The following is an 11,992-nucleotide window of genomic DNA, read 5'->3' as shown; positions in this document are numbered from 1 at the left end:
AGTGACCCGTGGTGCTCATGGGATGTTTGCTGATGTGAGCCAAAAGTGGAAGCAGAAGTCAGACTGTAACGGCCCATGGGGATACTGGGAGAGGTCGAGGGAGAGAGAGAGAGAGAGAGAGGACTAGTTGGAGCTGTCTTTTCAGCACTCGCGCAGGTGGACAGCTCCCACAGGAACAATGCACCAAACATGAACCAGAGCACCAACACATTCCATTAAGCTACTACTATACACGCAAAAACTCATATAGACAGCTTTACTGCTATAGAATACATCAAACTATACCTTATTTAGTTCATGACATGGTCACTACTAACTTTATTAGAAGGGTACAAGTCATATTTTTAAATCATCAGAATAACTATGAACAACTGCAGTAAATAGGGTAAGACTGTAAATTAAGGTCACAGTATTCATCATTAACTATTAGAAGTTGTTAAACAAGAATTACGATCTAATTATGTTTTTGCTCTCTGTTACCTTATGAAGGCCACACTAAGCATTAAGCTTAATTTAAAAGTGTTACCATAATTATAAATTGATCCAGTCACAATAGGTTTTAAGGGATTCATTTATGCAATTTAGATTAATAACCCCCATAGTCACTTTATTTTCATTTACTGAATTCATGAACAAATATAACATAATAACATGGTGTTAATACTTTTATGAAGCATATGAAGCTGTTTAAAAAAAAAAATGAAAATGATGCATTCAGCATGATCTTATCCCAACTTCTCATTGTGACTTAAATCAAGAATTTCCGTCGTGGCTTGTACTCTTATTTCAAGGTGTTACCTTATTTGAAGTGTTGTTGCCATATGGGAGAGAGTCAGTCTCGATTAAAGGAAGGCCCACACTGGAACCCCTTAATCTGCTTAAATGTCCCTGCTTAAACCGTTCAGTGGAGAGAACAGCGCACGAAGCCTCACTGAACATAAATTAAACAAAAACATTTTTATATAAAAAAAAAACAATTAAAAAAATAGTGTACATGGGGTTAAATCGTTTTTTCATACAAATGCATGACAGGGTAAATAATCCTAGAAATAGTTTAAATAGGTTATAGAAAGAAATCCCATAAAAGACTGGCATTAGTAACGAGAGCGTGCAGTAAACCAATCAGGTGAGTAGGTTGTTTGATTGGCATGTAGTACAGCCTATCAGGGGCGAGTCTATTTCAAGCGAGCGGAGGGGGCGTAGTGTTGTGGTGTTGTTCTGCCAGAACAGACACTTGAGAGTTTTTGAACCACAGAAGGTGTGAGTCTCTGGTTTCGAGGAGCTGTGAGAGTGCGTGGAAGCTCAGCATGGACTAACTTATACACACAACGTTTAAAGTCAGGAGGATTGTTTTATCACAACAACTGGTCTCTGAAGCTACAGAGTAACCTCGGTGAGTGCTGAGAAATGACTTAACATGAAGTTCAGAGTCGAAGTTACCCTCAAATTCTGTTTCTAGGAGTTTCTAGCATTAGGATTTAACAACAGCATTAAAAGTGAGTATGTTTATTACCTAACTAAGAGTTATATTGTATTTAAATTACTGGAATCATATTTAATCATTCTCATTTTCTAATTCTAATCTTGTCAAATATGAAACTTTATTTACTACAAAATTTTCCCATTGATAAAAAAATGTATGTAATGATTTTTGATGCTGTTTTGCCTGTTTAAAGTAAAGCTGTCATGTAAATGTAGTAATACATGGCAATATTCTACCATTGAATGTATATGGTGTTCAAAGAGTACCAGAGTAAATGTCCTCTGATACATTTCGCTGGCAGAATGAGTCCATCAGAATGTTCCTGCTCTTATTTTTTACTTGGTTTAGTTCAAATGTAATTTAACCTTTACTTCAACTGGTTTTCCATTAAGGTATACACACTTTCTCTTGACAATGTAGGCTTAAAATATTTAGAAAAAGGCTGTCATTCTTTATTGCCCTGCTAAAACCCTTTTTTTCATTCATCATATTCTAGGTGTAAAATACCCAGAGGGTCCTCCAGTTTATCTCACAGGTACTTCACAGAAAGTCTGCCACCCTGTCTTCACTGATGACTCATTATTATAAATCCTTATATCATCCAGAGGAGTGCATGGCTGTCATTAGTTACATGATAAATAACCGGCACCCATTTTTATTCCAGGGAACATGGAGAAGGATTTACCATCAACAGAGACTTCTGTCAACAGCCAGGGGTCAAGCCCTGTCCTGGATGGGCCCTCTCCTCCCTCCCCCAGACAGATTCCTCCGTCCCAGATCTCCAATGAACCCCCTCCTGCCCCTTCTCTCCCCCCAAAATCTTCGACCCCAACCAAGTCGACAGCAGAACCCAGACAATTATCTTCCTCCTCTCATCCTTCTGCACACATCAGCTCTAAACCGATGGAGTCTCCTCCTGTAGAGTCAAAGCCTCCAGCTCCCCTGAAATCTGCCCCTCCTGCTAAAAGCAAAACCCCGCTGGTTACTTCATCTGCTCTTCCCCCACAAATCCCCAAAGTTTCATCATTTTCTAAGCTCACATCTGCATCTTACACACAAACTAGTTTTGACAACACTACAGCAGATGCCCCTCCAACCTCCTCCAATATGGCTTCCACAGAGTCTTCCACCGCCCCTGTAAAACGCACCTTTGCCACCATGGCCAAGCGAGTGATAATCCAGGAAAGACTGAGGAAGGCCGAAGAGGAGGCCAATGATGAAGAGGAAGGTACTCATACCTTTAGTCATTCTATTTGGTATTCATTTTTCTCATTTAAATGACCACAAGAGCTGAAGTTGCAGATCAGGTAACGATAAGAAATACAGAGAAAAAGGATAAATAAAACAAAGCTGTTTTTGAAGTGTTCAATATATCTGATTTAATCCGTACTTGAATTGCTTTGAGGCTGAGAAGAAGAGCAGTCATGATCATGTCCTGTTCACTGATTGGCAGGTTAAGAGTTGTTAACATGCACCTTGCGACTTGCCTTCACTTCTGCCACGCATGTAACACATACCATGTCAACCTTTTAAAGCATGTTAACAGCGAGGCTCTAGGGATAGAACTGTCAGCCCCGTTAGTTTGTCGACACCACTTTGGTCCAACCCGAAATACGTCAAGATTGATTTACATAGAATTTTGTACTTTTATAGTCCCCAGAGGACAATCAGAATCAGAATCAGAATCAGGTTTTATTGCCAAGTACATTTACACATACAAGGAATTTGTTTTGGTGTATTGGTGCAAAAAACAGCTGCCTGCTGTTTTTGGTTTTTAACAAATACCCTCTCCTGGAATTTGGTGAACAGCTTCAGGCCCTTTGCCAGTTAAAATGCTTACATTTGTCAGTTTAACATACAATTAAAGTGTGGCCTATCTACTAGTCTATAATTAAGAAAACAGTCTGAATTTAGTACAATTTATTAAACAGGGCAAAACACTGTCTGTAGTCAGATTACATGTAGCCTAGTGGCCTATAGCATGTAGTTCCTCACTTTAATCAATAACCAAATGGACAGCTAGTTAAAATGCTGCTATAATGTGTGGCACCCTGCTAAGTACATAATTAAGCAGGTAAACCAAGTTAAATTAATGTACCAGGTGTAGTTAATGATAGCAGTGCTAGCACCACTAGCCTCTGGCCTCCTTGCAGCTGAACTCAGGCCTGTGCTGAATGTTGTTGTTGCTCTGGTGAAGTGGATATATGCCAGGTTACCTACACTGCTTCTAAAAGATGGCATCTGTCCACTGTACTGGTTTACATCCTGGCAGTAGAGCAGGCCGGCCCATTAACCGGAGCTACATCCCTGGCAAGTAGTGGGTGGCCTTAATGGCCTGAGGACCCAAGTAGTTGCCTGCCTTGCTTGTTGACAGGCAGCACCTCTGAACATAGGTTTCTTCAATTGAATTGTATGGATTTGTAAGTCATTTAAGATGGTCGGTTTTTTGATTAATTGTGATGCATATATGGACTTTTAAGGTATTTTCTTTTGTTCTGACGTGCAGATGAAGAACCAGAGGAAGATTTGTCTTTGGAGCAGATGGAAGTGAAGGCCAACGGTGGCGATGCCAGAGCTCAGACCCGCGTGAGTATTAAAACACATGCACACAGACTGGCACTTGGCATTGTTTTCAGTGCTGCTAGTCGACTCAGTCTGGTTGTGAGCACTGTTCTATTTTTGGCCACTTGGAAGATGATCCAAAGCTTTCAATATGATACACCAGTAAGATATTGTCACGCTTACAAATCATTAGGCAAACTATCACAGTGTATCGCTGCAGTGCACACAACAATAATGAAATATTCACGTTCTCTGTACTCTTTTATTTCTGTACTATTTAATTGCAAATGTTAAAAATAAGTAACTTGCAGAAGACCTGGGGGGGTTGTTGGGGTGAAAGATGAGCCCACACTTTGCAGCAAAGAAGCCTAAGTTCTAAAAGGGTAAATTCCTCAGTGGCTGGTTATATGTCTTGAACTTTCCCTTGCTATATGTCATGCACTGTATATGAAGCCTGGTATGTGCGGGTGAACATGTCAAAACATATGACCAAATCAGTGCAGTGGTTGGATGTACATGCAGTAAAAATCTTGAATAATGCATCAAATATCTTAACATTATAATATAGACTTCATGTACGGCTTAAACATGATTTATATGCAAGGATTCTGTGTTTTAAGTTTGTATGAGTGTAGTTTCTTTGACGTACAGTACTTACAATGTCATTAACGGGAATGAGATACTTTGACAAATTTGTCAATTTAAAAGAGCATTAAGGTCAAGCAGGTTTGAGACCATTTGGTTAAAGTATCTAAGAGACAGGAATATTATTGCTTAGTCAACTCAAATCAACAAGTCAACACATCTCTTCCCCTTAAAAATAGATACATTTCATTATAACTGTGGGAGAAGTTATGAAATTACAGTTTAAATTAGAAAACGGTCACTTGATATTCCACTGGGGCCTCTAGGGTAAATTAGCCAGGTGGCTAATGAAGCAGAGTAGGGTTTTCTGGCACAACATCACCAACTACCAAACTGAATAGAATAGAATAGAATTACTTTATTGATCCCAAACTGGGAAATTGTGGCGTTACAGCAGCAGGTTATCCAAACACTCAATATTAGCAAAAAACACAATATAATATTAAACACAAAGTTAATAAGCACTAAAAATATCAAAACTAAGAATGGGAATATATACAACCAGGATTTAACTAAGCATGAAGAGGGAAAGGCTTGAAGAGGTCGAAAAGCTCCAGCAGCACTTGTAGTATGAAGGCCTAAAGCCAAAACGCGTCGGTTTAATAAATTTAATAAAAGTCTTCACACAAATGTTGCTGGGGCTTTTTTTCCAGGTGGCTAATGACACAGGAAATAATGGGCTCAGATTTCATGTCCAGGAACTTGACTATGAACTTATGGGCGGGAAACATGTGTGCCGAACTAATGGGGACACTGTGAATGGGTGTACAAGTTTAGTTTTTAGATGCTGTAAGCACCACAAACAAAAGACTATTCATATGGATGTTGAAGTAGAATCTTTTGGACATGCTGTCTCGATACCTCTGCTAAAAAAAATGAAAATACAATTTCAATGAATTATAAAAAATAAGGACAGTGTAGTCATGGCTCAAAGCAGTCCTTTCCTTTGCTTTTCTCATGACCGTCTTTATAGCCTGGTTCTCCGCTTTGACTTTTTTGTCTGTGATTGAAAATAAAAAAAAGTCAGTATTATCTAAATTATAATGTTAGACCTAATATAAAATTAAAAAGGATTGATAGAATGACAATATGAGAGCCATGTAAGTAAATTAAAAAATTCATGGAAAAATGTAAAGTACTTGAATGCATCACTTTACTCTAGATTAGTTGAGTATGATTCTAAATACATGCATGTAATACTGTTAATGTGAACTCTTCTGTGTCTTGGATACGTTGTCAGACCATGGCCACGCACGTTGTATTGTTCCCCTCTCTTCTACATCTCTTGTGTGTTTCAGCTTGGTCAGCACTACTTGCTTCTTGCAGAAGAGAAGGACACAGAGCAAAACAATCAGCTGGCTGTTAATTGGCTTCTTAAAGCAGCTAAGCAGGGAAGAAAAGCTGCAGCAAGAGCCCTGCAGCGCTGTTGGATCCAGAGGAAAGGTTGACGCTCATCTAATTGAATACATGTATTTTAAGGATGTGTGTGTATGTGTATTCTGTACACTGATTCTGGTTCATTATGCTCCATAAGGAATGACTCCAGAGAATGAGGAAGATGTTCGTAAGTTGGCGACAGAGAGTAAGTTTGAGCTGGCAGTACGTAAAGCAGCCATGATGATGTACTGGAAACTCAACCCAGATAGGAAGAAGAAGGTGGCTGTGGCTGAGATGCTGGAAAATGTCAGCCAGGTCAACGCAGGTATGGATACACAAACACATACGCCAACACCACCACATCATATACTTCTTGAATAGTGACAACAATCCTGACTGGTGTTCAACCCACTGCCCAGAAAGCTGCAGCATTTTCATATTTGCTGGCATAATATCACATGTCCCCCCTTTGTGATTTCTGTAATTTGCAGCTGTCATGGTGAAGAATATCACATTACCTCCAAGGCAGTATCTGTAACCCACTGTTGTTGTGATCATTCTTCACCATTAGGTGGCACTGCAAGCAGGATTCCTGCCCCAACCTCGGGCCAGACACAGAAGATATTGGAAAGCATGGTCAGCAGTGAGTGTAAGTATCCAGTGAGAGAGACAGAAAGAGAGAGAAGAGAAACAAACAAATGGAAAAAAGAGAAAGAACATGCTGTCTTTCCTGCTTTATTCCCTCTTAGCCACACAGTTGGTGGACCTGGATGACTTTGTTGAGATAACTAAAAAGTATGCACAAGGCATTGTCCCGTCTGCGCCCCAAAAGGTTACAACCAAGACTAAAATCCTTAAACCTCAGGACAGCACTGAAGAGGTAAAAGATAAAATAAAGACGATCTGTTAACAGCAGGACAATGATATCAGATTTAGTTCATGTTTGAATCAGTTCTATCCAGAGTGTGAACTTGCTTGTGTTTAAAAGCAGAGGGCTGAGCTGGTACCGTCAGGACACAAGAAATCCCACAGAAATTCTTGGAGTTTTGGAAGAAGTGGGATGATGATGCACTCTCAGCAGAACGGGGCCATAAAAAAGGCCATGGACATGAAATCCCGCCTAATGGTATCTCATATATTACCTACTATGTGATGGACTTTTTAACCCTCCTGAAATCTTAATTATTCTTAATATCATTTTGAGATTTTTGCATGTTCATTTTTTCAAATCTCTCTTCATGTCTGCGTCTCTTTCCTCAGATGCTGCAGTACCCACTGCATTCCATCGTTGAAATGAAAGAGCACCTGGTGGACTGGGCGTCACGAGCCGGCGTCCAGTGGCTGAGCACGGCCATCCCCACCCAGCACGTCAATGCACTCATCTTCTTCTTCATAATCAGCAACCTGACTGTCGACCTGTTTGCCTTTGTCATCCCTTTGCTTGTCTTCTACCTCTCCTTCATCTCCATGATCATCTGCACTCTGAGGGTCTTCCAGAGCAGCAAGGTGAGTGTAGTTGTTTGCTGCAATCTCTCTTTTGTTAAGATAAAAATGTGCTTTAGCTTCAGGGTTTGAATATTGTAATGTAGATTTAAAATCCATCTTGTGAAACTCTCAGAGGTGTTTTTGTTCCTTCCTTTGAACTCACATCTGTTTTTCCACGTCGTTTCGCAGACTTGGGAAAACTTCAGTGCCCTGACATCTCTGCTGACGCGTTTTCAACCCGGCCTTGATGTGGAGCAGGCAGAGACCGAATTTGGCTGGAACAACCTTGAGCCATACCTCTATTTTATCCTCTCGGTTTTCTTCATCATATTCTCCTTCCCTGTAGCTGACAAGGGCTGGATCCCCTGTTCTGAGCTTTCTACCGTGGCCATCTTCTTTACTGCCGTCAGCTACAACAGCCTCAGTCCCACTGCTGCGATGTATGCACGCAGAGCGATGGTCATAGAGGTCAGGTAGAGCACAACACTTGTTTAGCATTATGTCATGAAATGATCAAAATCACAGCTTTCATAGCAATGAGCAAGTTTATAGATTCAAATTAACACCTATGGGTGGGTTTACATTTTGCTATGGAATGTTCTCTCAAATTGAACTCCTATACTCCTTTCTTTTTTAAATCCAGGTTGCTTCCTCCCTTTGTTGCCTGACTCAGTTTCTGCCAGAAAAAATGGCAATTCGTCTCCTTGGCCACACTTTTGCCACACTGCCACTAGGGGAGTCGGTGGTGCTGAAGATCAGTCTCCCATGCCTGCTGTATGTTTACCTGTTCTACCTGTTCTTCAGGTGAGTCAATTTGTTAAATGGTAATCCCTAAAAAAAGATATCAGCAGAATCTGTAGGGGGTGGACAAGACTTTTTTCATATCGAACCATTCTGATTTGTTCAGTTTGTAGTCCAGGAAGTACTGTCATGTGATTCAGCAGTTTGTAGTCCAGGAAGTACTGCCATGTGATTCAGCAGTTTGTAGTCCAGGAAGTACTGCCATGTGATTCAGCAGTTTGTAGTCCAGGAAGTACTGTCATGTGATTCAGCAGTTTGTAGTCCAGGAAGTACTGTCATGTGATTCAGCAGCCTTTGGGTCTATGAATTGTCTGTCTGGACAAAAACAGGCGACTTCATCTGCCATGCAAACCAAAACAATCAGCTATTGTTGCAGAATGATCAAACTCTTATTTATTTCTTCAAATAAATTGACATTTGCATGTGAACACAGATAGCATCTGCTTTTATATGAAGTCTCTCCATTTCAACTCCACGACCTGCACATTGAAAAGAAGTATCGGCCTGACAATCCTTAATCTATTATACTACACCGGAGGCTCCCAGTGGATTTATTGTCATTAGACAATAGCTGGTTCCAAGATTGGTAGTCACTGGATTATATCAGTTGGATTTAAAATCCATTATGGCTGCATTGTTTTTTAATTGGTTTGTTCCCTGAAATATGTTGTTCTCTTCTTCTTCAGCATGGCCAGGATGCGTGGCTTCAGGGGGACTTACTGCTTCCTGGTTCCTTACCTTGTGTGCTTCATGTGGTGTGAGTTCTCAGTGGTTCTGCTCCAGAATTCTTCCGCTGTGGGTCTAATCCGCACCTGTGTAGCCTACTTTCTCTTCCTGTTTGCCCTGCCTGTTCTCGCGTTTGGCCTTGCAGCCATGCTCTTCATCCAGATCTGCAAGTGGTTCCTCGAGCTGGAGCTGACGAAGGTGATTGTGACTCTGGTGGTTTGTGCGATACCTGTAACTCTGCGTCTGTGGACACGTTTCAGCATGTCTATTCTGGATGTTTTCCGCTCACTGACCCACCGAGGCCCTGTCAAACTCATCTTACTAGGCATCTCCATGGTGATCCTGTTGTTTGCAATCTATGTGTACCATGCAGAGGGACAGAAGGTGTATAATTCAACAATGACTTGGAGTCAGTACAGCCAGGTGTGTGGGCCTCCTGCCTGGGAAACTAAAGGAATGGCCCAGACGCAGCTCTTCTGTAGCCACCTGCAAGGTCACAGAGTCACCTGGACCGGCCGTTTCAGGCACGTCCGTGTAGCCGACACAGAGAATGGGGCACAGTCCGTCATTAGCATGTTGCCAGTGTTCATAGGGGACTGGCTTCGCTGCCTGTATGGAGAGAGGTATCCAAAATGTGAGCCAAAAAATGCTACAGTCGCTAACCTCACAGCTTCAGAATTGGCAGCCGGCTCTGCCTCGGCTACTGTGTCACTGCCCTTGCTGCTCCGGATGCAAGAAGAAGAAGAGTTGTGCGAGCTCAAGGCTCTTGCAAAACACACTTGCCACATCAAGCGCTTTGACAGCCATCGCTTCGAGGTCACAGTAGGGATGATCCGAGATGGAAGCATGGATGACCCAGCCAGGGATATTAACCTAATGGCCAGCCATGAATTCAGACAAGTTCTGCTAAACCTAAGTCCTGGGAACATGGTGGAATTCAGCACCAAGCTGGACGGCCGACTAGGTGCCAGAGCTCCGGCCTTCGAGCTGAAGGCGATCCACTGCATGGACTGTGCTACTTCACTGCTGACCGGGTCCCGGCAGGTGAAGATCGAGAGAGACTGGAGACGCACCACAATGAGAGCCCTGAAGTTTGCCTTTGATTTTTTCTTTTACCCCTTTCTGTCTGCAAAGATCTCTGACTGAGAAGAAAGAAAGCAGTGAGGCCGAAGTAATTCCTCACCCAAAGGTCTTCAGGAGGCCCTGCTGGCGTATTCTTTTGATGTGGTTATGTTGCTAATGTAACTTACAGTTTGGTTTACATTTTGATCCAACATGGATCTTGTTAGTGCATGAGTTTACTTGTTTTTTTTGTTTGTTTTTTACTTTTTTAGTGAATGTACCTTTAAAGCAGTTCAGGAATTGTCAGATACTTTGGCGTGAGAAACATTGCCAAATGTAATAATATTTAGAAAATGCCAAGAATATTGACAAAAATTATATACCTTCATTTGTCTTCAGGGTCATCTTTTCCAAATAAATATTTGGAAAAGACCATTATTGTTTTAAAGAAAAAGAAAAAACTGTAATTTAGTGCCTTTCATAATTGGGGAAGCTAATGTATGTCGCTGACCAACAGATATAGTATTCTTATTAAAAATATAAACATTATCTGAGTGAAATTATCTTTGATAGGCCAATGTCGAAGGTTTTTTTTATTGTGTGTGGAAAATGTTTGCATGTACAGTATGTGTTTAGCTTTGTATGTGTACATTATTTGGTACGCTTTTATCATGATCAATTATTTCTTGCTCAGTGGTCTTACAACATATCAGTTACATTTTTAGAATTGCACTAAGCGGCTTGTTATTGGGTATGAAACATACTGAATAATGCTGGTTCTTATTTATGACCTACACATCCATACTAAAACATTAGCAAAAAGCAAATATTAACATTATTTTGAATGCATCTCTCATTGTTGTGTCAGATTCTACATCCTGCCAACAGACAGAGCCTTATTTAGGGTTTTCCTTGGCAAAGCTTTGCAATGAGTTGTTCTTAAGACAGTTAATGCTGGGGCTCTTTTGTTAGAGGATACTCCACAAGTATATACAGGGCAGATCAGCAAAGAGGTAAGATTTACCACTTTGTCCAAAGAGACCCTGAAATAAATCATAAAGTTGCTCACATTAATGATTGGATTTTTCTCTGCTTTGCTCTTTTACATTAAATAGCAAACGTATTATGTGTTTCATGTTCCTGTGAGGCTGTTTATTGAGATCACAAATACATTCTTCTGAATGCCGAATTATCAGATCCATGGTTTTGACCACAGCCAACTTTTGGTTTACTAGTAAAAGTGATAGACAGAATACAGAACAGAAACTTAGCACATGGTTTAATGTAATATATTAACTAATAATGTTTCCACTGGTATCCCTGACTGTAGACAATTGTTTCTAGTTGGATCCAGTATAGGTTCCTGGGTGATTGGGAGAGCAAGATTCAGTGATACCATAGGCTATAGTTTAAATGCATACCAAAAAAGTTTAACACAGGCCAAATTAACTCTGTACAATCCCATTGGATAGAACAGCTACATTTAAAAGTACCAATCAATTCAAAAAGCATGCTAATAAAAAGCATCTATGGATTTACACCATTAAAGCATCTATGGATTTACAATATACTTAAGCTGTGGACAAAAACAACAGTTGCACCGAATAAGAGTTTAAAGTGATTAAGCAGATTGAACTCACGTTACTATGGCACTTAGCACAATGCCAGAAGTGGCTTTAACTCCCACCTCATGTTGCTAACTTGATGCCGTATTATTACAGCTCAAAAGTAAAGGTATCCGTCCTCGTTATCTTCACCTGTTGTATCCCCACCACGTTAGCATGCTCATAGATAGAATAAGCAGACTGTTCACCAACGTCATCAAAGCTCCCTCATTTCTTATCAAACACT

The 11,992-nt window shown here is 40.7% G+C and overlaps 1 protein-coding gene across 4 annotated transcripts; it reads left to right on the top strand.

Moving 5' to 3' along the window:
- Positions 1 to 1,248: 1,248 nt before the first annotated feature.
- On the top strand, positions 1,249 to 11,667 carry wfs1a (Wolfram syndrome 1a (wolframin)). Of its 4 annotated transcripts, none has more exons than XM_065959005.1 (13): positions 1,249 to 1,393; positions 1,980 to 2,018; positions 2,148 to 2,711; positions 3,990 to 4,069; positions 5,989 to 6,133; positions 6,225 to 6,392; positions 6,639 to 6,716; positions 6,817 to 6,947; positions 7,059 to 7,193; positions 7,328 to 7,573; positions 7,742 to 8,020; positions 8,196 to 8,356; positions 9,040 to 11,667. In XM_065959005.1, the coding sequence occupies exons 3-13, from the start codon at positions 2,153 to 2,155 to the stop codon at positions 10,223 to 10,225; spliced, it is 3,168 nt and encodes a 1,055-aa protein (XP_065815077.1). In that variant the 5' UTR covers positions 1,249 to 1,393; positions 1,980 to 2,018; positions 2,148 to 2,152; the 3' UTR covers positions 10,226 to 11,667. The 4 variants fall into 4 exon arrangements, with proteins under 4 accessions (XP_065815077.1, XP_065815069.1, XP_065815075.1 ...); XM_065958997.1 differs by having other exon boundaries at positions 7,056 to 7,193; XM_065959000.1 differs by having other exon boundaries at positions 1,371 to 1,496; positions 7,056 to 7,193.
- The last annotated feature ends 325 nt before the right edge of the window (positions 11,668 to 11,992 follow it).

The sequence above is a fragment of the Labrus bergylta genome, chromosome 1 (assembly GCF_963930695.1).
Source record: "Labrus bergylta chromosome 1, fLabBer1.1, whole genome shotgun sequence".
Taxonomy (NCBI): domain Eukaryota; kingdom Metazoa; phylum Chordata; class Actinopteri; order Labriformes; family Labridae; genus Labrus; species Labrus bergylta.
Note: the sequence above shows the minus strand (reverse complement) of the source record. Positions and strands in the feature narration are given on the sequence as shown.

Excerpts from the sequence above, each read along its gene's own strand:
- wfs1a (XM_065958997.1), top strand. The coding sequence starts at position 2,153 with ATGGAGAAGGATTTACCATCAACAGAGACTTCTGTCAACAGCCAGGGG. Across the intron at positions 6,393-6,638 it reads TGTCAGCCAGGTCAACGCAG|GTGGCACTGCAAGCAGGATT; the intron begins GTATGGATACAC and ends CTTCACCATTAG. Across the intron at positions 8,021-8,195 it reads GCAGAGCGATGGTCATAGAG|GTTGCTTCCTCCCTTTGTTG; the intron begins GTCAGGTAGAGC and ends TTTTAAATCCAG.